This window comes from Spermophilus citellus, assembly GCF_964194105.1.
Source record: "Spermophilus citellus genome assembly, chromosome: 3".
In the NCBI taxonomy this organism is placed as follows: Eukaryota; Metazoa; Chordata; class Mammalia; order Rodentia; family Sciuridae; genus Spermophilus; species Spermophilus citellus.
The window spans coordinates 110,226,393-110,253,392 of NC_138184.1; the positions used below are offsets into that span (position 1 = coordinate 110,226,393).

The following is a 27,000-nucleotide window of genomic DNA, read 5'->3' on the forward strand; positions in this document are numbered from 1 at the left end:
CTCTCCTGCTATATACACAGCCTGCCTCGAAGGCTGCAGGGAGTGTTTTTTCACAGCACTTTGCACACTTGCAATTGTGATGTCTTGTGCACTCCTGGGTCCCCAGGCCCAGCATACTGCCTACTGGGTAAATGACACTCAGTGGTTATCTATTATAGTCCAGTAAATGGCCACTCCCTCACCATAACTGGCTGATTCTCATTTGGATCAGACTGCCTCAGAACCAAGTGATCATCAAGCACTAAGTAAAGGGTGGGGTTTGGGGGTGCTGAATGGAAGTGAATTAATATCCAAGGGATGAAGTGGGTATGAGAGACATTCAAGACCTCACCTGGGATCCTGCTGCCCAGTGCTGCCCCTGCCATAGAGAGGGATGACCTTGTCTCGGCTGATACCAGCTTTGCAAACTGGACACACCTGTCTATTAGGTCTGGTCTCCAGCCACTGCAAGCAGGACAGAAAAATGCATGAATGGTTGAAGGCCCACCACAGAATGATTAGAAGCAGTAGGAGAACATGGGCCAGAGGCCTCAAATGGGAAACACCAGCAAAATCAGTAATACCCCGAGAAATCTGACTCTGATTCCTGTACCTAGTACTCAATAAATATTTACTAGTGGCAAAATTGAAATTGCCTTTAAATGCCATAATAATTAAAGTCAGCTTCTTCATGCTTTCTCTCTCTCTCTCTCTCAGGGTTGCTAGCAATACAGCAAGGAGGAGCTGCAAGCCTCAAGCTGCCAAGGGGTCTGCCATACCCAATCACAGGTTAGACTACTGATGTGGGTATAATGAACTTTCCATTTTCCAGGCTGGGAACATAGCTCAGTGGTAGAATGCTTGCCTAGCATGTGTTTGGTGGCCCTGGTTTGATTCCCAGTACCACAAAAATAAAGAAATTAGTTTCCACTTTCCCCAAAGGGTCAAGTATATTATCCTTATGTAAGTGATATTTTTCTTTCTGTGATTTCTTATTTTTACAGCATTTCCCCAACAACTGTGTGTCCTAGACATCAGCACCTGAACATAAGCAGATAATTTTCTGGTGATTTACCATGTGTTAAAGAATATATTTAGTTCATTATCTAAATTTGATTTTTTATAAACTGTCAGTAACTTTTGCATTCAATTATTTCAATGTCAATACAAGGGGCTGGGGTGTGGCTCAGTGGTAGAGCGCTCACCTAGCATGAGTGAGGCACTGGGTTCCTCAGCACCACATAAAAATAAAATAAAGATATATGTCCACCTACAACTAAAATATATATGTATATATTAAAAAAAAAAAAAAACCACAACACCCTGTTTTGGGTTTCCCAGGCCCTTTCATTGGTTAAAGACATTTTGTTTAATTTTCTTAAAAATGAACAAGATGGCACACGCCTATGGTGCATGCCTGTAATTCCAAGCAATATGGGATGCTGAGGCAGGAAGATTGCAAATTCAAGATCAGCCTCAGCAACTTAATGAAGCCCTGTCTTGAAAATAAAAAATTAAAGGGGGCTGGGGATGTGGCTCAAGCGGTAGCGCGCTCGCCTGGCATGCGTGCGGCCCGGGTTCGATCCTCAGCACCACATACCAACAAAGATGTTGTGTCCACCGAGAACTAAAAAATAAATATTAAAAATTCTCTCTCTCTCTCTCTCTCTCTCCTCTCTCACTCCCTCTTAAAAAAAAAAAAGAAAAGAAAAGAAAAAATTAAAAAGGGCTGGGTATATAGTTTAGTGGCAAACAAAACAACAACAACAAAAAAACACATACACAAACAAAAAATGATTAAGAAAAGACACTGTAGTATCTTTATAGACATTAGATAATTTCATACATATTTTTTCTCAAGTTTTATTTTTGATGCTAGGGATCAAACCCAAGACCCTGCAGAAGCTAAGCATACATCCCACCACTAAACTATACTCCCAGCCCTTAAACATTTTTTCAGAACATAAATAATTGCATGTTTAGATCCAATGATATGAAGTTATATTATAAATATGTATCTAGGGCTCAGGAATATAGAATTGGCAGCACTTAATGATTTTTATATCCTACTTTGTCAATCTGTCAATGGCTCCAAAACTTATGTGCTCGTCATAAGCTCACAGCCAACATGTTCTATGAGGTTCCACTATGGTTAGAGTGCTCAGCCCTAAGTCCCTCTTCTTTCTCCCATCAAGAGTCTGAGGTTCAGGCTGGGGTTGTGGCTCAGTGGGAGAGTGCTCGCCTAGAACATGTGAGACACTGGCTTCAATCCTCAGCACCACATTTAAAAAATCATAAAATAAAATCATTGTGTCCATTTACAACTAAAATATATATATATATATATATATATATATATATGTATATATATATATATATATATATATATATATATATAAAAGAGTCAGGCTCTAGCAATCTGAAACTTATCCTCTCCTCACATTCCTAAGTCACCTATGAGTGTGGTCACCTACAAGTGTGGTGTTCTACTACCAACAACCATGGAGACAGTCAGCTGGCAGTAATTATTCACAGGCAATTGTGAATATCAGGCCCAGCTCTGTCTCACCAAGATGGTATCTGGGTCTTGGTGAATACTAATTGGTCTTCACAATGAGTGAAAACTGGGAAAACAGACTTTCTTCCTTTACAAAAGCTCTTTGTTGCTACCAAAATAAAATTTACCCCTTCTTAACATTTTCAAGAACTTTAGGGCAAGGGTTGTGGCTCAACAGCAAAGTGCTTGCCTCACATACTTGAGTCACTGGGTTTGATCCTTAGCACCACATAAAAATAAAAATAGAAAAATAAAAAAGAACTTTAAAGGTAGGAAGTACTTTTTATAGATGGAGAATCTAAAAAATAAAAAGGACCCAACGTATTATCAAATCTAGCCCAATTCACAAATGAGGAATTGAGATCCAGAGAGGTGGTAACTGGCTAAGGCTACAATGGCCACTAGTAGCAAAATCAGGACCATTTTGGGTACCACAATAACTCCTTATTTCGTCAAGTGCCTGTCAGTGGGCAGGTGTGTAAAAAGGGTTGGGGGGTAAGCATGCAAATGAGCCCAGAAGCAAGGGAGATTGCAGATTCTGACAGCAGTCTCCTGAGACAAGGGCTGTCTTGTGCAACCATAGCTGATGAAAGACAAGAGTAAAATGAAATGCATCTTACCTGATGTAAACATGGCCAACTGCCAGAGTCCCCAGGGCAACCAGCCATCAAGGAGAAGGTTAGAAAGGGGAAAAGGAAGAAAAATGCTTTCATTAGCAGAAACATTTGATGAACAAGGTAGGAACATCAGAATGGGAAAAATGGGGGAAGCGGGGGCATTGTGTCCCCACTGAGGTTCTGCAGGAATCACTGGCATCAGAAACTAGAAAAAGACTGGGATAAAAATCACAGGAAAAACAAAATAGTGAAGACAAGATCTCAGGCTTCACAACTAGGATCCCACTACACTTGCAGACTTGCAGGGCCCAGACCATCCAGACCCAACTTCTCTGAAAGTTAGCCTTCAAAAGGTTATAGCATCTGAAGGAATCCAATAAAAGCTAAGCATTCTCTGCAGAAAAATTCATGGGAGCATTCTTATGAAGTACATGCAAGTGTGCGTGCATACACATACTATTTTACACCTAATTTCAGGCTCACAAGAGATAATTCACGCCTAGCTTAACAAAATCTTTAGGCTGTCCTCACTTTGAGAGGACAAAATAAAAAGGACAGGAAGTAGCTTAAAAATTCATAAAAACATTCTAAAAACATTTAAGTAATGGAAAGGACAGGGAGGCTACACGGCAAAATGGGCTAGCTTTAGAATGTCTCATTTTTCAAAGGAGAAAAAAGCCAAGACTCAGAAACAAGCAATTACTTGTACCAGGAGTGAAAACCAAGTTTCCTGACTTATACTTCACTGCCCTTTCAACACCCAGCACTGCATACAAAAAAATTATATCTATAGAATTAAAGGAAAAAATCATTCAACTCCAGATTCTTTTTTTTTTTTCAACTCCAGATTCTTAATACTTCTTTTCTCTCTCCCCCTCATTGATTAAATAGATCAACAACTATCTACCGTTGGGCTGGGGCTGTAGCTCAGTGGCAGAGCACTTGCCTAGCATGTGTGAGTCACTGGGTTCAATCCTTAGCACCACATAAAAATGAACAAATAAAATAAAAGCATTCTGCCCGTCTACCACTACAAAAAAATTTTTTTGTTAATATTTATTCATTTATTTATTTATTTTTGCATTACAATTCTTAATATACCATTATATCATAATTTATCATATCTCTGATATATAAGGTATGTTGACACCAAATAAAATCCATATGCTTCACGAATTTGCGGGTCATCCTTGCACAGGGGCCATGCTAATCTTCTCTGTATTGTTCCAATTTTCGTACATGTGCTGCCGAAGCAAGCACATGAATTTTTTTTTTTTTTTTTTTTTGGTGGTGCTGGGGATTAGAACCCAGGGCCTTGAACACGCAAGGCAAGTACTCTACCAACTGAGCTATATCCCCCCCAGCCTCCCCCCAATTTTTTTTTTAATCTATTGTTTACCTACTGTGTGTCAGGACAGTGGAAAATGTGGATATCCTTGCACATCATGTATCTTTTCTAGCTAAGTAAAACTTGGACTCAGAGGATAGCTCCTTTCCCAATTCTGGAACCAATTTAGCTTCAAAACTAGATCTACAATCTTTCTAGACATAACAGAAACCTCACATCTGACTTCAACATTAACCTTGGGATGCCATTCTGATCTGATCCAAATGCAAGGCACCCTAAAGATCATGGCAGATCTTCACTAGCAGTTCTCTCAAAGGCTGTCCAGAAGTAGAGGTGAATGAATGACCCTCAGAGGAAAGTTCAGGATTATAATGATGGGGAGTCCTCTTATTTGTTAAGCAACGACTGTGGCCAAATAGCTTTTTATTTGTTAATGATACTGGGTGATTATGTTAACCTACCAGGGGGTATAATTATTTCCATTTTACAGATGTAGAAACTAAAGCACAGAGAAGCTAGCAGATTTTCCAAAACATATACCACCCAGTCTGGAAGCCTAACGTCCTTTTAGAATCTATGTTCTTTCCAACGGTACCTGACCTTAATTCCGTCACTCATTTTAAATGTGGTTTTATGGTACTCTGAAGTATCTCCAACTTCTAGGATAAGGCTGATTACTTACAACGATTTCTATGTAAAACTATGATTAGGGTGAGAGACTTGAGAACAAAAATCTCTGCCCCATTCTATTAATAAATCAATAAATTTATCTTTTACATAGGTGCCAATTTAACCTCCTCTAAAATACCGCTTAAATAACCCTTTCTTCACACCATTTTCCTGCTCAAAAGTATTCATTAACTCTATATCCTCTTAAACAAATCTGGGTTTGATAATTTGGCTGAACTCTCAACAATCCCTTGTTTCCTCATCCAGGGTGCTTTGAGAAGTATAGAAGGAGCCTCAGGGTCTCAGATGAACCCAATAGTGCACATGGCTGTCCCTAGAAATGGCGGAGCTTAAGTTAGCACATATCTTTCACCTTTCCTGCCATTATTACCCCTCAATGTTCAGCTCAAATCTCAAGAGAAAAAAACAAAACTCAACATTCACCCAGATTCTCAGAGCCAGCAGGTACTTCTGTAACCACTGAGGCTGGAACGGACACTGACCCTGCCACTTTATATTGTTATGTATGTACACACACATAAAATATAGTAACAATTATGGTCATGGCTAACACGTAGTATTTGCTGCATATTTGTGAACAACCCTATAAAATGAGGCAAAGTGCATGTAAGCACTTCGTCCCAGGTCATCTGGTAAGAAGTGGTAGGATCAAGATTCAGAAGAGGGAGTCTGGCTCCCTGGTCCTTGCTCATAACCACTATACTCTGCTGCCTCTACACTCTGCACAAGTGGCAGGTAGTAAGTGCTCACTAAATTACATCATTACTGAAGAGGTAAGGAGCAGCAGCCTAGGATGGAGATAGGATTTGCCCAAGGTCACTGAACTCATAAGGAACAGAGCTGGGACAGAAACGCAGGTCTACGAATCCTTGAGTCTGAGTGTCTCAGGACCCAAAGTGGGTGAGAAACCATTTTTCCAAAGTTGCCCAGAGCCACAATCTTTCCAAACTTGGCAGTGTTTGGATGGCAGCGGGGGTACTAACCAGAAGAGATGGCCACACAGGCTAATGACAGCGTCCTTGGCTGTGTCCAGGCATATGTTGCACTCAAATGTACTGTCCTGCCCTCCACTCTCACCAGCACCATTGCTGCTCCCACTGGGTCCCCCTGCACTGGAGTTCTCAGGGGATGTAGAAGGTGAGGGCCCCTTGTTTGCCATCTTCAGTGGTCAGCAAAGCTTTGAATGAAGATTCTCTCCCGGAAAATCCTAAAAGGCAGAAAAACCAATTACCAATTTCTGTAGCCCACTTTGCCCACATTCCATGCCAATACCCCATCTTCTCTCAGTTCTAGAAGCTGATTACGCTGAACCCCTGAGCAGATCCCTAAAGGTATCAAGAATCACAGCTGTGGAGCAGTGCCCATGAACATGGCCCAGAATATACTTCACAAATTCACAAACGGCAAAAATACAGAGTAGCCTCCAGATGGTTCACCATTGGAGCTATCTCACTTGTCTCCATATTCTCCTCTAATAATCAACCCAAATGATAAATACATGCTCAATTAAAATGAACCTTCAAGCTGTCCTCTAACTTTGAACAGATTCTATATATTGTCTAGGAGAGGGGAACCTGCTTAGGATTATGACTGGTATATGCTAGAATTTATATAAAGGAATTCCTGTAACTGAAAGATTAGGAAGCTAGGAGGGACCAGAATATGATTTCTTACAATGCAATCTTTTTCATTCCCTTTTTTGTCATGCTGGAGTATCATCTACCTTGTTTTGTCTAAATCTACCAACATTTTGGCCTCAATATATTTAAAGAGGAAGTTTATGTCACTGCTATTAATGGAAAATCAGTATTACTGGAAATGAAAAAGATAATTACAAATATAATAAAGAAAAATTTTTACCCTCATCACCTAAAGTCACACTCATGATATACTCTGGGTAATTTTTTCTTAGTATTTATTTATTTATTTATATGTGGTGCTGAGGATGGAACCCAACACCTTACATGTGCTAGGTAAGCTCTCTACTGCTGAGCCACAACCCCAGCCCCATTCTGGGTAATCTTGATCTGATCCACTCTCTTCAGGAAAATGCAGCCTGACTACTGTGGAGCTGAGACTGGGATTCATGATACCCTGTTTGTATTCAGATCACTGTACCACCATAGAGCAAGCTGGCCATTAGAAACAGACCACTGTTGACTACCACTTCCAAGTCAAAGAACTCAGCAGGAAAGCAAGGATGATGAAACATTAAGGGATATCCAGAAGAATCTGTCAGGAGCCAGATCTGGCTATCCTCATCATCTCAAAAATTCTAAGCAGAAAATGTGGGCTGACTACCATAGTCAGAGAACTGAAGGCTTGGATGCTGGCCTCAGCAAAACCTCCAGTTTGCTAGTGGTTTTAAGAATCTCCCTTCCCCTTTTCTGGCCATACTCTTCTCACTATAAAATGAGGCACTGGACTACATGGTCTTCTAAATACTATTTCTAGCTCTTAGACTGCCACTCTGGATCATCTCACTTACTTTCTCCAAAGCAGACGGCTCCTCCACACGTCTAGGACTCACCAATGTAGCACCAAGGGACCACCCTGATTTTAGCTTCCAAAATACAAGAAGATAAGGATCAAAAAGCTGCAGTCTTCCCAGATCAAGAAGCCTTCCACTGAGTCTTCACAGAGCAGGCTCATGAGCATCTCTCAATAAGACAGCAGCTCAGTGATTTGAACAGGGAGAGGAAGCCGACTCACCACCACTTTTTCACTCAGTTACATCATTTAACATGAAGTCCCAGAAGAACAGTTGGCTGCTGACAGTACCAGTGCCTTGTTGGCCTCGATTCCAAAACCTTTTCTCTGACCAAGAAACCTTCTCCTTCTACATATACATCTGCTCTCTTAGAATCTAAGCCTTCTTTTCTAGTCATTCCAGCTCAACAACCCTGAGTACTTGACCGATGTATGTTCCTTTTTGTTTTGTGTGTTTGAGGTGCTGGGGATGGAAACCAGGGCCTCATGCATGGGTGGCAAGCCCTCTAGCACTGAGCTATGTCCCTAGCCTGTGTTTCCTTGTTCAAAAATTTTATCTTTTAAAATTAAGAACAAGGGGCTGGGGCTGTAGCTTAGTGGTAAAGTGCTTGCCTCATGTGTGTGAGGTGCTGGGTTTGATCCTCAACACATCACATAAAAATAAATAAAGATACTGTGTGTGCACCTAAAACTAAATAAATATCTTAAAAAAAAAATTAAGAACAACTGTAAACAGATGAAGTACAGTCAGGTTCACCAATTTTAACAACAGCCTCCTAACATGATGCAGTAGGAAATACACAGCATCAACAAGGAAGCATTTTTGCCTTAAAACACAAACTATAGGGCTAGGGTTACGGCTCAGTGGTAGAGCACTTGCCTAGCAAGTATGAAGCACTGGGTTCGATCCCTAACACCACATTAAAAACAAAACAAAACAAAACAAAACAACAACAAAAAAAACTAAATAAACAAAACAAAGGTATTGTGTCCATCTACATTAAAAACAAAAACAAAACACAAAGGAAGCCACAAAAATGAATTATTGTACCCATTTATGGAAAATAAGGATGCATGTATTAAACAATTCTGGAGAATATACTCAGCCAAATCCAGAAATGTGGAACTTCCTACAGGCTAAGTAGCCCAAGCTCTCCAAAAGTTAAATAATATAGGTAGGGAGCAGAGTTAACAAATTGAGATATGAGATATACCAGACCACTTGCAGTGTGTGGACCTCACTGGAACCAGATTCAAACAAACCAACTATTAAATTATACTTGTAAAATGACTGACAATAAAATCAACCTAGTTGACAATAAAAAAAAGACATTTATTTGGGGCTAATGAGGATTACAATCTAAGAAAACAGATTTAAGCAGTCCTGAAAATATGCTCAAAGGTTTTACAAAATAGCAGCTATATTTATAGCTTTAAACTACAAGGGAATTGGAAATTACATTATTAGTCAGGAATTATGATTGATGCTGGCATAAGTCAAGCTATTTAATTAGAAGGGGATTATGTGTAATCTTAACCTCTGGGTAGTCTGGAGAAAGGAGTTCACTGTATGTTTCAAAGGTCAACTCAATTTGGAGGTGGGTGTATTTGCCACTGCAGAAGTATCTGAGATCTGATGAATAATGACCTCCTGATTCCGTTTTCAGTGTCTCAAACAAATGCTATTCCATTTGTTCAATTTTTTTTTTCCTTGACAGAATGATTGCTAATTTTGTTGGGTATGACTATAATATTATGTAACTTTTCAAAAAAAGTTCTCTTTTTTGAATTCCTAGAGATACATTCTGAAGTATTTATGAAACACTGATGTTTGGTATTTACTTTAAAATATTTTAGGGGGAGGGACTTGGGTTGTAACTCAGTGATAGAGCACTCGCCTAGCATAGGTGAGGAACGGGATTCAATCCGCAGAACCACATACAAACAAATAAATAAAATAAAGTTTAAAAAAATTTTAGGGGGAAAATGAAAGTGGAAAAAAAGATGAAAGAAAAACAAAGAAGTTGGTTGTTGGAGCTAGATGATGAATAGGGACTTAAATTAGTCTATTTTTGTATTTATATTTTTTCCATAACAAAATAAATGTTTTTTAAAGGATCAGGCTGCAGAAAAGTGTGTTTATGAACTTACTCGTGTAAAAACAAAGTTTATAAATGGGTGTGTGTGTATATATAAACACACAAGTATACTTGAGGATGTCTAGAAGGCACACCCTAAACTATCAACAGTTATTTTTGGTATTATGAAGACTAGAAAACTTTGCATTTTTATATTCCTAGTCTTTTTTTTTTAAGTTGTAGATGGATACAATACCTTTATTTTATTTACTTTTTATGTGGTGCTGAAACTCTAACCCAGTGCCTCCCAGATACTAGGCTAGCACTCCACCACTGAGCTATAACCCTAGCCCTTGCTATTCTGTTTGAAAGTATTATAATCAACAAGAATTACTTTTTTTTTTTTTTTTTTTTGGTACTGGGGATTGAACCCGGGGCACTCAACCACTGAGCCACATTCCCAGCCCTATTTTGTATTTTATTTAGAGACAGGGTCTCACTGAGTTGCTTAGCACCTTGCCATTGCTGAGGCTGGCTTTGAACTCTTGATCATTCTGCCTCAGACTCCCTAGCTGCTGGGATTATAGGCATATACCACTACACCCAGCACATCAGTATTACTTTTATAATTTTTTTTTAAAAAGGAGGGGGGATAGGGATATAACTCAGTGGTAAAGCACGCATGGCAAGTGACCCTAGGGACACTTTACCACTGAGCTATAAATCCCCAGTCCATTTATTTTGACATTTTAACATTTTGAGACAGGTTCTTGCTAAGTTAATGAGGCTAGCCGTGAACTTGTGATCCTCCTGCCTCAACCTCCCAACGAGCTGTGTTATAGCTATATGCCATCTGAACCACTTTCTAGATTTTTGTTTTGGTACTGGGAATTGAACCCAGGGTCGCTTAACTATTGAGCTGGGTAGTTATGTTTTATTTTGAGACAGTCTTGCTAAGTCCTTTGGGCCTTGCTAAGTTGCTGAAGCTATTCCTGGCCCTTTTTATTTTGAGACAAGGTCTCATTAAGTTGCTTAGGGTCTCACTAAGCCACTGAGGTTGGTCTCAAAATTGTGATTCTCCTGCCTCAACCTTCTGAGTTGCTGGGATTACAGATGTGTGCCACTGCACCCAGTTATAATAACTTTTAAAAAAGAAAAATGTATGCCTGGCACGGTGGCACATGCCTGTAATCCCAATGGCTCTGGAGGATGAGACAGGAGGATCGCGAGTTCAAAGTCAGTCTCAGCAAAAAGCGAGGCACTAAACAACTCAGTGTTTCATTCTAATTCTGTCTCTAAATAAAATACAAAAAACAGGCCTGGGGATGTGGCTCAGTGGCCAAGTGCTCCTGAGTTCAACCCCCAGAAGAACACCTCAACGAAAAAAAAAAAAAGAAAAAAGATAGAATGTATGTATGATACTGCATTTGTTACAAGAATAAATATAAATATTAGCAATTATCTTTTAAAATATGGAAGAATATACCAAGCTAGTGATGTGACTATATATTGATAGGGGCTTGGTAGAAATGACTCAGTTTTCCCACCCCAAAAAGCTTTGCATTCAAGTCCTAACTTTACTACTGACTGGCCATTGGCCTGGGTAAATTATTGATAACTTGAATTTCTTTTTTCCCTTGAGAAGTTAGGGCATCATACCACCTACTGCACTACTGAGGCGCACATCAAGATAACAGAGTGACCTGGAGGGCATACCAAAGTGGGAGGAGGCTGTTGCTATTGGAGGTACATAGGCATACCATTTACCCTGGTTCCCCCTCCAAATACTCTCTGGACCCAAGGTTCTGCCTAGTCTATACTCCTACACAGAGGCTTAAGGGAAAATCCTGGGTCAGGATAGGTGTTGGGGTGGGACCAATCAGGAGACACTCACTGGTAAGCTCAGAGTTTGCAGGGTGTGGCAGCCTTGCAGCAGGCCAGGTATTGGGATAGGCTTGTATGTCCCAACTCCAGACAGATCACATCACTCTCATTCTAATTCTTAGTAGACTGATACCATGGTTCCTTTCCCTAGGACCTAGAGCTTCATCCTAGCAGGCACTGAAATATTTAGTGAATGGGTACAGGCATGCATGATTGGCTTTGGTCATCTGCCAGGTGAGCTGCTCACAACCCTCTTTGCAATATATCCTGGGCTCCAGAGGTACACACCCATCCTAGGAGCCTCCTCTCTTTACCTCCTCCCTAACTTTATCCACAGGAACCCCACACCAATGTGGCAAAGCAGAGATAAGTAGCTTCCCCTGGTGACTATCTAATGAGCATCTACAGAACAAAAGAATGTGGCCACAGCCTCATGGGCCCTGCAGGACTAGGAAAGTGGTCCAGAGAATAGAGGACCCTGGTTGGCTTAGGAACAAGACAGAATAAAAAGGAAATAGATCTTGAGCATACCTAAGATTCCCTCTTGCTAAAACTATCCTGGCCCTATAGGGCCTATAGACTTTGACCTGACCACATCACAACTTTATTGTAACTATTTTTGTGTTCCTGTACTTTTTTAGAGGGGTGGGAAACAGGATTCTGTTTCTCAGGATGGTCTGAGGATGGTTTCTCAAGTGATCTTCCTGCCTCAGTTTTCCAAGGATCTGAGGCTACAGGCATGTGCCGTCATACCTGGCCCTTCTTCACTCTAGATTTGAACCACTTTCTAGATTTTTGTTTTGGTACTGGGAATTGAATCCAGGGTCGCTTAACCACTGAGCTATGTGGTTATGTTTTATTTTGAGTTAGTCTTGCTAAGTCCTTTGGGCCTTGCTAAGTTGCTGAAGCTAGTCTTGAATTTGCAATCCTCTTGCCTCAGCCCCCTGAGTTGCTGGGATTACAGGCATGTGCCCCTACACCTGGCTGTACTTACTAGTTTTTTTAAATCATATTAACATCTCTCATTACTTCTGATCCTCATCCCATTTTATAGATAAGGACATCAGGCCAGGGCGGCTGGAAGACTTGCCTAAGGGTGGGTCACCATACAGTGTCAAATTCAGGCTTCCTAACACAACATGAGCACTCTTTTTACTCATTATTCAAATAGCATGCACCTTTACAAAGCTAAATACCCGGTCTTTGTTTTCCCTCAAATTCATTTTACAATGCTGTAAATTCTGTGCTTTGAAATAAATACAGAGCAAATTCATCACTCATTCATTTATGCAATCAACAGTTCTCTACTGACAACATTATTTCAGGTCTGATGCTACCAACTGTGAAGGAGTCACAAAGAAGAGCAAGAACAAGTTGAGTCTGGCATCGGAGCTAGAAAAGACATATGGAGCCAAGTACAGTGACTCAAACATGTAATCCCAGTGGCTCAGGAGGCTGAGGCAGGAGGATCACAAGTTCAAGCCAGTCTCAGCAATTCAGCAAGGCTCTAAGCAACTTAAGCGGAAGCCTATCTCAAAATAAAAAGGGCTGGGGATGTAGTTCAGTTGTAAAGCGCCCCTGGTTCGAATCCCAATATAAAAAAGAAGAAGAAGAAGAAGATATAAGAATTCTAACAAGGGGCTCCATTAAACTCACCTTGCTTTCCCCACCACCATTTTTCCTAAAGAGGCCCCTCCCTCCATAGGGAATCTGGCTCCCAGACTCTCAGTGATTTAAATAGGATATGGATCAAGCCTAAGAATCTATTAGTTTTTAAATGTATCCCTCCCTCCACCCTAGATAATTCTCTGAAGAACAGTTTTCGGAAATCCAGCTCTAGAAGAAATGGACTCTATCAAAAGCAGAGCATACCAGCACAGCACAATGTTTGAGAGGGACAATAACCTCAGGTCCCAACCTTCAGAATATACAACACCTGCTACAATCCAGAGGGACTGCAGAAAGGTCAGGAAAACTTGGGGTGGAGGACAAGTCTACTAAGATTTCAGACCAGTCAGCACTTGATCCATCCAGGACACAGCTATTAGTTTAAGAAACAAGATCACACTTAGTTTTGTAAAACATTCCTCAATTTGAGACATTCTGAGAGATAAATGTGGTGTTGGACTGAAAGCCGATTTACAATACTTAATGATCCCTTAGGAGTGCAGAGCCTGTATTTGACTGACCAAGCATCTTCACTCCTATTACCTTTCCAGAGCTGGCCTTTGGTCCACTTGCCCTGGTCTACCTCACAGGAACTGAACAAGTGAGAATGCAAGAGTTGAACATCCCTGCAGGAACCAAGGAACTTGACCTCATGAGGAAATCTCTTTGTAACATTCTTGTGTTCAATTTTCAGGTTCTAGAGAACTGTAAGAATTCATTCTCTGCCTTTTCTGCCCTCTTTTAACTCTTAAGAATTCCTAGACCAAGGTGTACAGAGGTACCTAGCAATGTTATTCTTAGTTATGAAGATTACAAATTTGGGTGATAAATGACTCTGGCAGGTTTCATTCCTGTAAGTATATGCTTCTTCATAGGGAAGCTTTTTGCCAGGAATCCTGAACCTGTCTGTGCTGCTTATTAGGTTCCTGTTAGACCATATGTAGAGATGAGATGTGCATTCCAAGAATGTCTACGTCATACTCACAGAAGGTTAGAGAGAAGAATTGAGTAAGTTAATTGGAACTTAGAACACACAGAAAACAGCTCTAAAATTTGAGAATCTAAATGGCGGTTAGACCACTAAGCTAGCCCTCTATGACTTGGCCTTTAGGACCAAGGACATGAATGGCCTTTCAGGTCCAGAAGAATTGGCTTCTTTCCTTGGAGATGCACTGGTCCTATTCTCTGGAACCCTGTAAAAAGCTATAATGGGATTATGACCACTACTGACAAACTTTTAAGGGTCATCCAGGAGGCTGCCTTTTGTCATTCCAATGTCTTAAATTCTCCTTGACTTTAGTGGACTTGTCTTTATAAAAACTAGCATGGCACAGAGGATTCAGATGGCTTGGAGTTCAAACCTCAGATCTTCCACATATTCTGACTTCAGACAATTTATTTTCTCTCTGAGCCTTTGGTCTCACTTATTTGTGAAAATAGGGCCATTACCTTCCTCACAAGACAGTTGTGCAAATTAAAGACAAAACAAGAGGCCAATTTCCAGACATGCAGTGAAGTGCTTAAAAAATGTTAATCCCCCTCCCTAACGAGATCTCCCTCTCTCAGTTCACTGAACAATACTGCTTCCTTATATTCCCCCACAGACCTAAGCAATCAGCTGGGACTTGGCTATTTTGCTGAATGAATGAGTTACAACTTCCCTTTCTGAATGAGCATTATTCCTTGAAGGCAGATTAGGTGAGATGTCAGAACTGTATAAATTTGTGCTGAGAGGAAATCTAGAATAGGACATAATTAGTTTGATCCAGAGAAGCCAGACTTTCTACTAAAATGTTAAAATCAGGGGCACTTGTTATATTTCTTGTCATTACCAATAACATCAACTAACCTACTCAGCTAGGCTCTTTAGTGAATTATGTCATTTCATCTTTACAGCCTGCCTTGAGGCAAACATTACTGTAACATTGTTAGCATCCCCTGTATGTTAAATTAAGGCTCAGACTAGTTAGGTCACTTGCCCAATGACAACGGAGCCAGTCACAGACAAAGCTTCCCAACCCCAAGCCAATGTGCTTAATAGATGGGACCTTAGGGATCTGTTATTGTGTTTCCTCATGCCTTGTCCCAGCTTCCAAGTGCTTTAGTCAGCACAGGGTCAGGCAGTTCAGGAGCACCTCATCAATGTATACTGTACTATCAGATCTAACACCTAAGAAAGAACACTTAGGAATGTACAACTCAATACAAATCAATCTAGCCAAACAAAGTTATGGAAAATCAGTATTCTACAAGAAAAACATTCTTCAGTGGGGTTTTCTTTCCCCCAGACTAGAAATGTACATGCAACTGCATCAATACTTTTTCTTTTTTTTTTTTTTAAGTATTAGTCCAAACTCATAAACAAATGGGGCGGGGGGAGTCAGAAATTTGCAGTGAGAAAACAATTCAGGTATTATTCCAAAATTAGGACCCACTGTATATTAAAGGATAACACTACTTACACAGAGGATTAATTATGCAGTGAACTGTTTATTGTACACTCTAGAAAGCGTGTCCTAGGGCCAATAGCACAATACCCCTGGGAGCAGCCATTTGATAAAATGTATGTGAATGAATGGTAGAAATTTGCCAATTTCAACTCAAACCAATATACCTGGGGGAAATACTGTACTAAGAAAAGACAGATCCCAATTGAGAACTGGATTTCTAGTAAACACAGTGAAAGGAGCAATATGGAGGTAGAAGACTTGGCCTGAGACCCAGCTTTGCCACTTGCCAAGCCAGTGTCCTTCATGTGCCAATAGTGGTAACTGTGTCTGCCCTTCTTTTTTTCCCCTTTTTGGTACCCTTTCCTAGCCCCCTTTCCCCTCCTCATTCCTCCCTCACCTTTGCCCAATCCAAAGTTCCTCTACCCATCCCTTGCCCCCTCCATCATGGATTAGCAACCACTCATCAGAGAAAACATTTGGACTTCGTTTGGGGGGGCGGGGGATTGGCTTACTTTGCTTAGCATGATATTCTCCAACTCCATCCATTTACCAGAAAATTTTATTCTCTTTTAATGCTGAGTAATATTCCATTGTGAATATATATCAGTTTCTCTATCCATTCATCTATAGAAGAGCATCTAGGTTGGTTACACAGTTTAGCAATTGTGAATTGTGCTGCTATAAATATTGATGTGGCTGCATCATTATATTATGCTATTTTTAAATCCTTTGGGTATAAACTGAGGAGTGGGATAGCTGAGTCAAATGGTGGTTCCATCCCAAGTTATTTAAGGAATCTCCATATTACTTTCCAGATTGGTTGCATCAATTTGCAGTCCCACCAGCAATGTGTAAGTGTGCCTTTTCTCCCACATCCTCATCAACACTTATTGTTGCTTGTATTTTTTTTTTTTTAAAGAGAGAGTGAGAGAGGGGAGAGAGAGAGAGAGAGAGAGAGAGAGAGAGAGAGAGAGAATTTTTTTTTTAATATTTATTTTATTTTTTAATTCTCGGCGGACACAACATCTTTGTTGGTATGTGGTGCTGAGGATCGAACCCGGGCCGCACGCATGCCAGGCGAGCGCGCTACCGCTTGAGCCACATCCCCAGCCCTGTATTTTTTTTTTAAAGAGAGAGAGAGAAGAGAGAAAGAGAGAGAGAATTTTTTAATATTTATTTTTCAGTTTTTAGCAGACACAACATCTTTATTTTATTTTTATGTGGTGCTAAGGATGGAACCCAGCACCCCGCGCATGCTAGGCAAGCGCATTACCGCTTGAGCCACATCCCCAGCCCTGTTGCCTGTATTCTTAATAACTGTCATTCTAACTAGAGTGAGATGAAATCTTAGAGTAGTTTTGATTTCCTCAGCCCATTTTTAGATTTGTTTTAGTTTGAGACAGGGTTTTGCTAATTTGCTTAGGGCCTTGCTAAATTGCCTCCCAAACTGCTGGGATTACAGGCATGAGCCACCATGCCTGGCTTGCCTTTCTTTTGTTATAAGAAAAGTTTATGGGGATGGGGATGTGGCTCAAGTGGTAGCGTGCTCACCTAGCATGCGTGAGGCACTGGGTTCGATTCTCAGTACCACATGGAAGTGAAATAAAGATACTGTGTCCACCTAAAACTAAAAAAATAAATATTTTTTAATAAAGAAAAGTTTATGAATAAGAGGTTTTTTTTTGTTTTCATTAAGTCATTGAAACCTCATTAATTGATTTTATAAAATCTCACAAATATTTACAAAATATCATTAATTCAATTTTTTTTAGTTGTAGATGGACATAATACCTTTATTTAATTTATTTATTTTTATTTGGTTCTGAGGATCAAACTTCACACATGCAAGACAAGTGCTCTACTACTGAACTATAACTCTAGCCCTCATTAATTCAAATTTTAACCAAGATTGAGCTTGGTTATTACTCTAAAATACTCTGAAGGCCGAATATTAAAAAAAATTTAAGTTAATAAAGTTTAACTAATTAGGGAAAAAACTTTCTGAGAGTTTAATAACACCCAGTAAATATTGACAAAACAATGATTTCACTTTTCTTTTCAACAGGAGGTCCTAAAGAGGACTGACTGTGGTTAAAAATAATACAAACAAAATGACACTATTCTGAATAATCTATAATATCAACTTTCACAAATCAGTCTGTGTCTTCCATTAATGGCCACTGCCATTAACTGTGTTTATTGCCAGTGCAGTTTGACAAACATTTAGAGAATGCCAACTACTAGGATCAATGATAAAAACAAAGCAGACAAGGTTCTGCTTCTTGACTTCAAGGAGTCTAGAGTCAAGTCAGAATTTAATTGTAAAAAGCTTCTTATTCTGTAATGTGCCTTGGCAAAGATGATAGTGCTAAGAAAAGAAACTTTTCTGGGCTTTGGCCAGGATCCAATCTCATATCCAGAAAAGTCCATCTTTAAAAACACCACTATTGCTTACATCACAAGGTATTTCTGAAAAGTACCTATGATAATAGATATTGAACTGTTGGAAGTTATAGAGACTACCATGGGGGCTGGGGATGTGGCTCAAGCAGTAGCGTGCTCGCCTGGCATGCGTGCGGCCTGGGTGCGATCCTCAGCACGACATACAAAAACAAAAGATGTTGTGTCCACCAAAAACTAAAAAATAAATATTAAAAAAAAATTCTCTCAAAAAAAAAAAAAAAAAAAAGAGACTACCATGGGAATTAACCTGATGACTAGGCCCAGAGTAGAATGGCCAACTAGTCACTACGGCCATTTCCACAGGACACAGAGAGATTTGGTCAATAACTAGAAGTGCTGCTTTAGATCTCTCTGTGTCCTTAGGCCACATGGGGGACCACTCAAATACTGTGTTCCCATTGACCTATGAAATGAAGACCCACTTCTGTAGAGTTGAAAAATAAAGACGTGGGGTTACAATAACTGGACAACAATTAAGGTCACCACTGAGAATCCACTTGGTCCTAATTTATAATCCACATTTCTAGCAATGATTTCATCCATATGACACCAAAGGTAAATCTAACAAAAGAAAAAACAAACAAATTGGTTTTTATGAAAACTTAAAAATTCTATGCACCAAGACAGAGTAAAATGGCAACACACAAAAAGGGAGAAAAATTTGTGGATCATATATCTGATAAAGGACTAACTTCCGGAACATACTAACTTCCAGAACTAAATCCTAAAACTCAACAATCCAATTAAAAAATGGACAAAGGATATGAATAGACATTTTTCCAAAGAAGATATATAAACAGCCAATAAGCACATGAACAAGTACTCATTATCATGAATCATTAGGGAAATGAAAATCAAAACTACAAGACACCACCTTATCACATTAGGATGGCTACTATAAAATAAACAAAAGAAAGCAAGTACTGGCGAGAATATGGAGAAAGAGAACACTTACACACTGGCTGCTGGTGGGAATGTAAGATGGTGCACCTGCTGCAGAAAACAATATGGAAATTCCTCAAAAAATTAAAAACACGACAGGCATGGTGATGAATGACTTTAATCCCAGCTACTTGTGAGGCTGAGGCTGGAGGATCATAACTTCAAGCCCTGCCTTGGCAAATAAGTGAAATCCTGTCTCAAAATAAAAAATAAAGAACTGGTGATGTAGTTCAATGGTAGAATGCCCCTGGGTTCAATCTCCAGTATTACAAAAAAATTAAAAATAAAAAAAAATTACCATATGATAATTCCATTTCTGGGTATGTATCTGAAAAAAGAACTGAAAGCAGGGTCTCAAATATCTATTTGTTTATAGCAGCAATATTCACAATAGCTACAACATGGAAACATTACCAGATAAATAAATAACCAAAATGTGGTATGTACATATAATGGAACACAACCAGCCTTTAAAAGGAAGAAAATTCTGACATATACAATATGGATGAACCTTGACTGAGGACAGTATGTTGAATGAAACAAGTCAATCACAATAGACAAATACTACATAATTCCACTTATAGGAGGTATTTAAGGGTTGTCAGAATCAGACACATTCAGGCGCAGTGGCACAAGCCTGTAATCCTAGTGTCTCGGGAGGCTGAGGTAGGAGGATCAGATTGCAAGTTCAAAGCCAGCCTCAGCAATTTAGCAAGGCCTTAATATGGTTGCCAATAGGCACGGGGAGGAAGGAAAAGAGAGTTATTGTTTAGTGGGTAGTGAGTTTTGGGTTGGCAAAATGAAAACAGTCTGGAGACACATAATGGTAATGTTTCCATAACAATATGAAAGTACTCAAAACCACTAACCTGAAAAAATCATTAAGATGGTAATTTTTTTCTTCTTTTGGTGCTAGAATTGAACACAGGGACACTTTCTTTACTATTGAGCTACATTCCCAGGCCTTTTTATTTTTTGTTTTGAGACACGGTCTTGCTAAATTGCTGAGGCTGGACTTGAACTTGTGATCCTCCTGCCTCAGCCTCCGAGTTGCTGGGATGACAGGCATGGGTCACTATAGCCATCTTAAAATGATAAAAGAACTGGAGATGTAGCTCAGCAGTAAAGCTCCTCAGTACGGGGGTGGGGGGGGAGAGTTAACAGTGAATACCTCTAGGCCAGTTACTCTGGAGAACAAGGCAGGAGGATCATTTGAAACCCAGCAGTTTGAGACCAACCTGGGCAACACAGTAAGACTCCATTCTTTGGGGAAAAAAAATTACTATGTACAATGAATAGAATAAGGGATGTTTGAGGTGGGGAGAGGGAGGTTTTTAGTATCTTCCAAAATATCTAAAATAAGAATATATTATTTTCACAATTTAAATTACTGAAGTATCTCTTTTAAAGTACATCTCCAGGGGCTGGGGATGTGGCTCAAGCGGTAACGCGCTCGCCTGGCGTGCATGTGGCCCGGGTTCGATCCTCAGCACCACATACCAACAAAGATGTTGTGTCCGCCAAGAACTAAAAAAATAAATAAATATTAAAAAAATTCTCTCTCTCTCTCTCTCTCTCTCTCACTCTCTCTTTTAAAATAAATAAATAAATAAATAAAGTACATCTCCAGGATGATCTGATTATAGCCAAATACTATGGGGTCAAGAGAAGCCCAGTTGCACTAAAACTTCTGTAGTTATGAGCAGCTGTCCATGACAAACCACCAGACTCCTCAACTCGCTACTGATAATGAGGCAAACACCAGAGTAGCTCCCAAATGGAAGGATCCCCAAGTGGTTTTATTACATCCCAGATGATGCTGTAGTTTCTGGACACAAGTAGTATCCCTTTCATTTGACTACAGTCACCCAACTCTGCATGATCAGCAGTGGTTGGGGTTGTGCCAAGCTCCACATGATCAGCAGTCTCAGACAGACAACTTACTCTTCAGCATGTCCAAATCCAACCACATTCAGCTCAGGGAGCTACTAGTATTGCATCAGATTCTGCCATTCAGCTCACTCTGAGTTAGTTACTTCAAGCGGCTTCAAGGGATTTGCAAACTCTATTTATAATAGAAATTGTATATAATGACAAATAACCCAATTAAGAAATGGGCAAAGGATTTAAATAGACTTCTCCAAATAAAATATACAGATGCCAATAAACACATGAAAATATAACATCATCAGTCATTAGGGAAACGCAAATTAAAACACTTCATACCCACTAGGATGGATATATATATATTTTTTTCAAATATTTATTTTTCAGTTTTCGGCGGACACAACATCTTTGTTTGTATGTGGTGCTGAGGATCGAACCCGGGCCGCACGCATGCCAGGTGAGCGAGCTACCGCTTGAGCCACATCCCCAGCCCCGGATATATTTTTTTTAATGGGCAATAACAAGTGTTGAGGATGTAGAGAAATTAGAATTCTCATATATTATTAGTAGGAACATAAAACAGGACATCCACTATAGAAAATAGCTTGGCAGTTTCTCAAAAAGTTAAACACAGTGTTGCCATATGACCCATCAATTTTCACTTCTAGGTATTTATCTAAGAGAACTGAAAATACAATCAAACAAAAACCTGCACATAAATGTTCATAGCAGCATTATTCATAATTACCAAAAGATAGAAAAATCTGTGTCAGTAAACTAATGAACAAACTTATGGATAAACAAATTGTGTTATACCCCTAGTGGAATATTACTGAGTAATAAAAAGGAATGATATACTATTACATGCTATCACATTGATGAACTTTGAAAATATGCTTATGAAAATGCCAGACACAAAAGGCCGCATACTGTATGATTCTAATTATATTAAATGTTCAGAATAGACAATTCAGAGACAAAAAGGAGATTAGTGGTTGCCAGGAGATGGGAAGAGGGGAGAATAGAGTGACTGCTTACATACAGCGGTGATGACTGTACAACTTTGTGAATATACTAAAAACCACTAAATTACACACTTTAAAGTGGTGAATTTTCTGGTATGTGAATTACATATAAAAAAAGTTTGAAAGACATTCTACAAAATATTAGGCCAGTCCTATTTAAAAGTTTCAGTCTTGAAGGACAGACTGAGGAATTGCTCCAGACTGGAGACTTGATAACGCAATGTTATCCAAGAGCTCAGATTGGATCCTGGGACAGAAAAAGAATTGGATAAATGACAAAATTTTAATAAAATGTATAGATTAGAGCCAGGCACCTGCAACTTGGGAGACTGAAGCAGAGGATTTCAAGATTGAGGCAAATTTAGTGAGAACCTACCTGAAAATAAAAAGTAAAGCCAGGCGCGGTGGTGCCCACCTGTAATCCCAGTGACTCAGGAGGCTGGGGCAGGAGGATTGTGAGTTCAAAGCCAGCCTAAGCAACTTGGGAGGCCCTAAGCAACTCAGTGAAACCCTTTCTCTAAATAAAATACTTAAAAAGGGCTGGAGATGTGGCTCAGTGGTTCAGTGCCCCTGGATTCAATCCCTCGTACCAAAAATAAATAAATAATAAAAATAAATAGTTCAGTAATAACAGTGGTAAAGCACCTGAGTTCAATACCAGGTACCACCACCCCCCGAAAAAGTCTATAGTTAGTAGGTTTTAATCAATATTAAGTTTTTTGCTTAGATAATTTTAATATACTTATGTAAAGTGTTAATATTAGGAGAAGTTAGATGGAGGGTATGCAGTAAGTCTGTGAATTATTTTGCAGCCTAAAATAATTTTAAAATAAAAAATTTTTAAAAATGTACAAGATACAGGTCAGAAGCTGGCAGATTTTTTTTTTTTTTTAATGTAAAGGGCCATATAGTAAATACTTTAGACTTTGTGGACCTTACAGTCATTGTGTTAACTACTGCACAGTTACAGAATTAAAGCAGCCAAACACAATATGCAAATAAATGAGTGGCTGAAATTGAACACTGAAATTTGTCTTTTTTTAGTTGTACTCGGACATTTATTTATTTTTTATGTGGTGCTGAGGATAGAACCCAGTGCCTCACACTTGCTAGATAAGCAATCTATCACTGAGCCACAACCCTAGCCCCTGAAATTTGATTTTCCTATCATGAAATATTATTGTTCTTTTTGATTTATTCTCCATTTAAAAATGTAAGAGCCATTCTTAGCTCACAGGGCAGGCAAAAAGAAGTGGTAGAGCTAGATTTTTGCCAATTTGTGCTTCAATTAAAAAATAAATTTAGCCAACTGCCTTGCCTTCAAAACCTAGTGACTTTCTCTATAAATCTTGTGTTAACTGAAGTTTTTTAAAAATATTTTTTAGATTGGTAATATTTAAACCAGCAAATATTTAATGCTTTATTAAACTTTTTAATCAGAGAAGTGAGTGAAACTTTTATTGGCCATTTGGACACCTTCGTTCAAAGTGATGAAAAGTGTGTTATGTTGATAGGCTGTAGCAGTGGTTGTAAAGTAGCCAAAAGCCACATTCTTTATTTACTGGTCTGTGGCCTTTTACTGTGCTTTGTATCAGAGTTCTTAACAAACATAATAAATCACCTAAGTCTTAGTGTAAAAAAAAAAATCATATCAAATATACTTGGCAACACTAAATTAAACAAGTAAAACAAGTTATTAGCCTAGTTTATAAAGCACCCTTTTTTGCGATACTGGGGATTGAACCCAGGGGTGGTTTACCATTGAGCTACACCCCTAGCCCTTCTTATTTATTTATTTATTTTTGGAGACAGGGTCTCACTAAGTTATGAGATTGGCCTCAAACTTTGAGATTCTCCTGCTTCAGCCTCCCAAGTAGCTGGGGATTATAGGTGTGCATCACCCTGTTGGAGCTTATATAGCCCATTCCTTTATTGCAGACTTCTCAATACCTTTAATGTGGTACTATACACTGAGAAGTTCTAAGAATAGTATGCAGCTTTCCCCAAACTTATTTTTACCATCAAACCCTTTTTTTCAGAAGCATCTCTTCAGACCAGTGGCCTTATTAAAGCACTGATTCAGGTATTTCATTAATACCTGGAACTCCTGTAGTGATAAGTTTTAAAAACCCCAACAAATTAAGAACATTTTACTCAGCACCCTGATAACATCTGAGTAAGCATTTCACAACTTTTTTTTCCCCCTTGAGAAACACAAACAAAGTTAAAAAACAGGCATAAAGTTTTGGCTAAACCAACCTTTTTTTGGAGGAGAGGGATTTGCAGAATTGAGTGATAATTTTGAACTTCTGCTCCATAAGACAACATAATCTTAAATATTCTAACAGGTGTTGTAAAAGTGATCTACTTGGGAGTTTGGTAAAGCACAAAATAAGGAAATGTGATGTTTGATGAGAAAACTAAACACATGCTAAAGCATCATCTGTAGATTACACACAAATGAGGATGAACTGGCAAATTAATCCATCATAGAATGGGTTTTATTTGCTGTATGGAAAGCTAGCCTACAGAGTTAAAAAAACAATTCTCTCACATCTGCATACACACTGTTGGAGAAAGAAAGGATTAAAGAGGGATGTATGTCCCAGAAAGAAGGTTGGACTACAAATTCAAGAGGCCCTTCATTCTGTGATATAGAGTTCACTGGTTTCTTCTGGTCACAAAGTCTTCAGAGGCATTTCCAATTTGTTCTTAGAAAATAAGCTATTAACCAATGGATGACATTCTGTTTTGTTATTCATAAACAGTTCAAGCACCTCTATCAGATGTTGGGGCATTCCAAAGTCCTTGAAAAGGATGGTGCACAACCAGGAAGATATTTCATAGATCAGGTGCTAGATGTAGGCTAGGGGGAATGAAGGTGTCAAGAAAAGAAAGTTGGAAAAAGAAATCTCACATTTTCTCCGAGGGCAGAGTCAGCACCAGAAAGATTCAAAGTAAATTACTTAGAAGCAGAGACTTTGGAATTGGGAAAGACCTTCATCTAATACTTGCATTCCTCCTTCCACAAGGAAACAATCCATCCTATCGCTAGTCACCGCTGATGATTTTTCCATTAAGTTCTTCTAGTAAGCAAAAATCTTGTCCTCCTGTAGAATCCACCTATTAAGCCTAGCTCTACTTCTTTCCACCCCGAAGATGCAGTGGAAGCTCTCTTCTCCATAACTTTTTTTTTTTTTTACCTTCAGTTTTAAAAATGTTATTTTCCTTTCAGTGTTCTTTTTTTCTAGCCTAACTATTGCAGTTTTTTCAGTTCCCGAACTGGCCCAAACTGCCTCAAAGCGAAGAAAAGATATCTGGTACTCATAGCAGAAAGCACTTAAGATCATTGGGCTTCAAACATCAGAAAGATTCAAAGTAAAATTATTTGAGTATTCCAAGGCGAATACTCAAATCACGGTTTCCTAGGTCCTAAACGCAGATTCCACACCAGTAGTTTGATTTTAGCCCAGCACTTCAATGCCGGCAAACCAGGAGATTTCAAAGTAGATGGTGTGAAAAACATTTTGAGAAGCACTGCCCCGCTTTACAAGTGAGGAAACTAGGCTCAGCATAGAAAAAGGATCTGGCCTGGAAAGCACAATTTGCGGTCGGTGGCGAAGTCTCGAACCCAGGTCTTTTAACTCTCACCATAAATCTGTTCAACACATTCCGCGCCCCTCGGTCTCTCTATTCGAGGTAAACTCGTTAAATGCACCACCATATGAGAGAGGCGGTTCCGTCCAGGAGAAAGGAACGAAATCAGGGTAAGCCCTTGCCTGAAACGGAGCTCTGGGGAGCCCTTTCCTTTCTCAAGGCCTCGATTTCCCTAATCTATACTCATGGGACGAAAGACCACAACGCCAGCCTGACTGTTCTGGGGACCGAGGGCTCCGGGCAGGGCCAGGTTTGTCTCTGAGGCCCTGGGCTCAGGTGTCTCAGTACATGAGCCCCGAAAATATCGAACCGGATTCCCGGTCCCCACCTCCCTTGTCTCCTCCCCAGCCCTTCACGTACCTGCCTCCGCGCAGCTAACGCCGCAGAGGCCGCCCCAGCCTACGGGTACGTCCCGGACGAGAGTCCCACTGCCTCGTCAGTCTACAAGACTAGAACTCCGACCCCTCCTACGCCAATTCTCGTCACCTGACCCAGAGCCTCCCCTCTCAGAGGAACTTCCGGCTGCAACCGGAAAAGGTACGTCCAGAGCTCTAAGGTTCCGCCTGCCGGCAGGTCGCGGAGGAACGCAAAGTAGGACAAGAAGTCGCTCCTTGAATAAAAGGTGATTCCGGAAGTACCAGATAAGCTTGGGATATCTTGTTGCAGCAGAATATAAACATGATAATAATGAGAAGAGCTACTAGTGTCAATTCAGGGCAATTTCAGGATCAAAATACACAGTGATAATAATAGAGTATAACTAATTGAATAAAATAGTAATCCGTAAGTTTTTACGACACACAGAAATGAATAAATGGGAAAAAATAAACCTTTCCATTAGGAGAATGCCATCTAATAGACATTATTAGAAAATCACAATTGAATGATAAATTAGACGTTTGCATAATACAGTGTCTCCCACAAATTACTTATTGATTATAAAAGAAAACTAATGGTGTTACAGGAATGTATCTAGTATAAAAAATAAATCAAAGTGATCAAAAGTATTGTCAAAGTAAGGGGTCAAGTAGAGATCTTATGCCTCCTCATAAGATGCCCTGAGAAGGACATCTCTTCCGTGGTCTTTATTTTACAAGTGCATGGCCCTGGGGATGGAGGTGTAGTTCAGTGGGGTAGAACGCCTCTAGCATTTGTGAGGTCCTAGATTCCATCTCCAGGAACCAAAAAAGAAAAAAAAAAAGGGTGTGGTTCAAGTCTCCAAATCCAAACTGAGGGAGTACTATCAACTATAAAATAACTGTCAG

General features: G+C 39.6%; 1 protein-coding gene across 1 annotated transcript in view; it reads right to left on the reverse strand.

The window, feature by feature from the left end:
- The window catches only part of RNF185 (ring finger protein 185), a 36,404-nt gene extending 10,172 nt beyond the window's left edge, over window positions 1–26,232 (reverse strand). The window contains exons 1-4 of the mRNA XM_081283530.1: window positions 26,096–26,232; window positions 6,175–6,398; window positions 3,157–3,175; window positions 332–444 (exon numbers count right to left, since the gene is read on the reverse strand). Of these exons, the coding sequence (XP_081139656.1) occupies window positions 332–444; window positions 3,157–3,175; window positions 6,175–6,350 (308 nt within the window). The 5' untranslated portion in view covers window positions 6,351–6,398; window positions 26,096–26,232. The remainder of the gene's footprint in view (window positions 1–331; window positions 445–3,156; window positions 3,176–6,174; window positions 6,399–26,095) is intronic.
- Window positions 26,233–27,000: the final 768 nt, after the last annotated feature.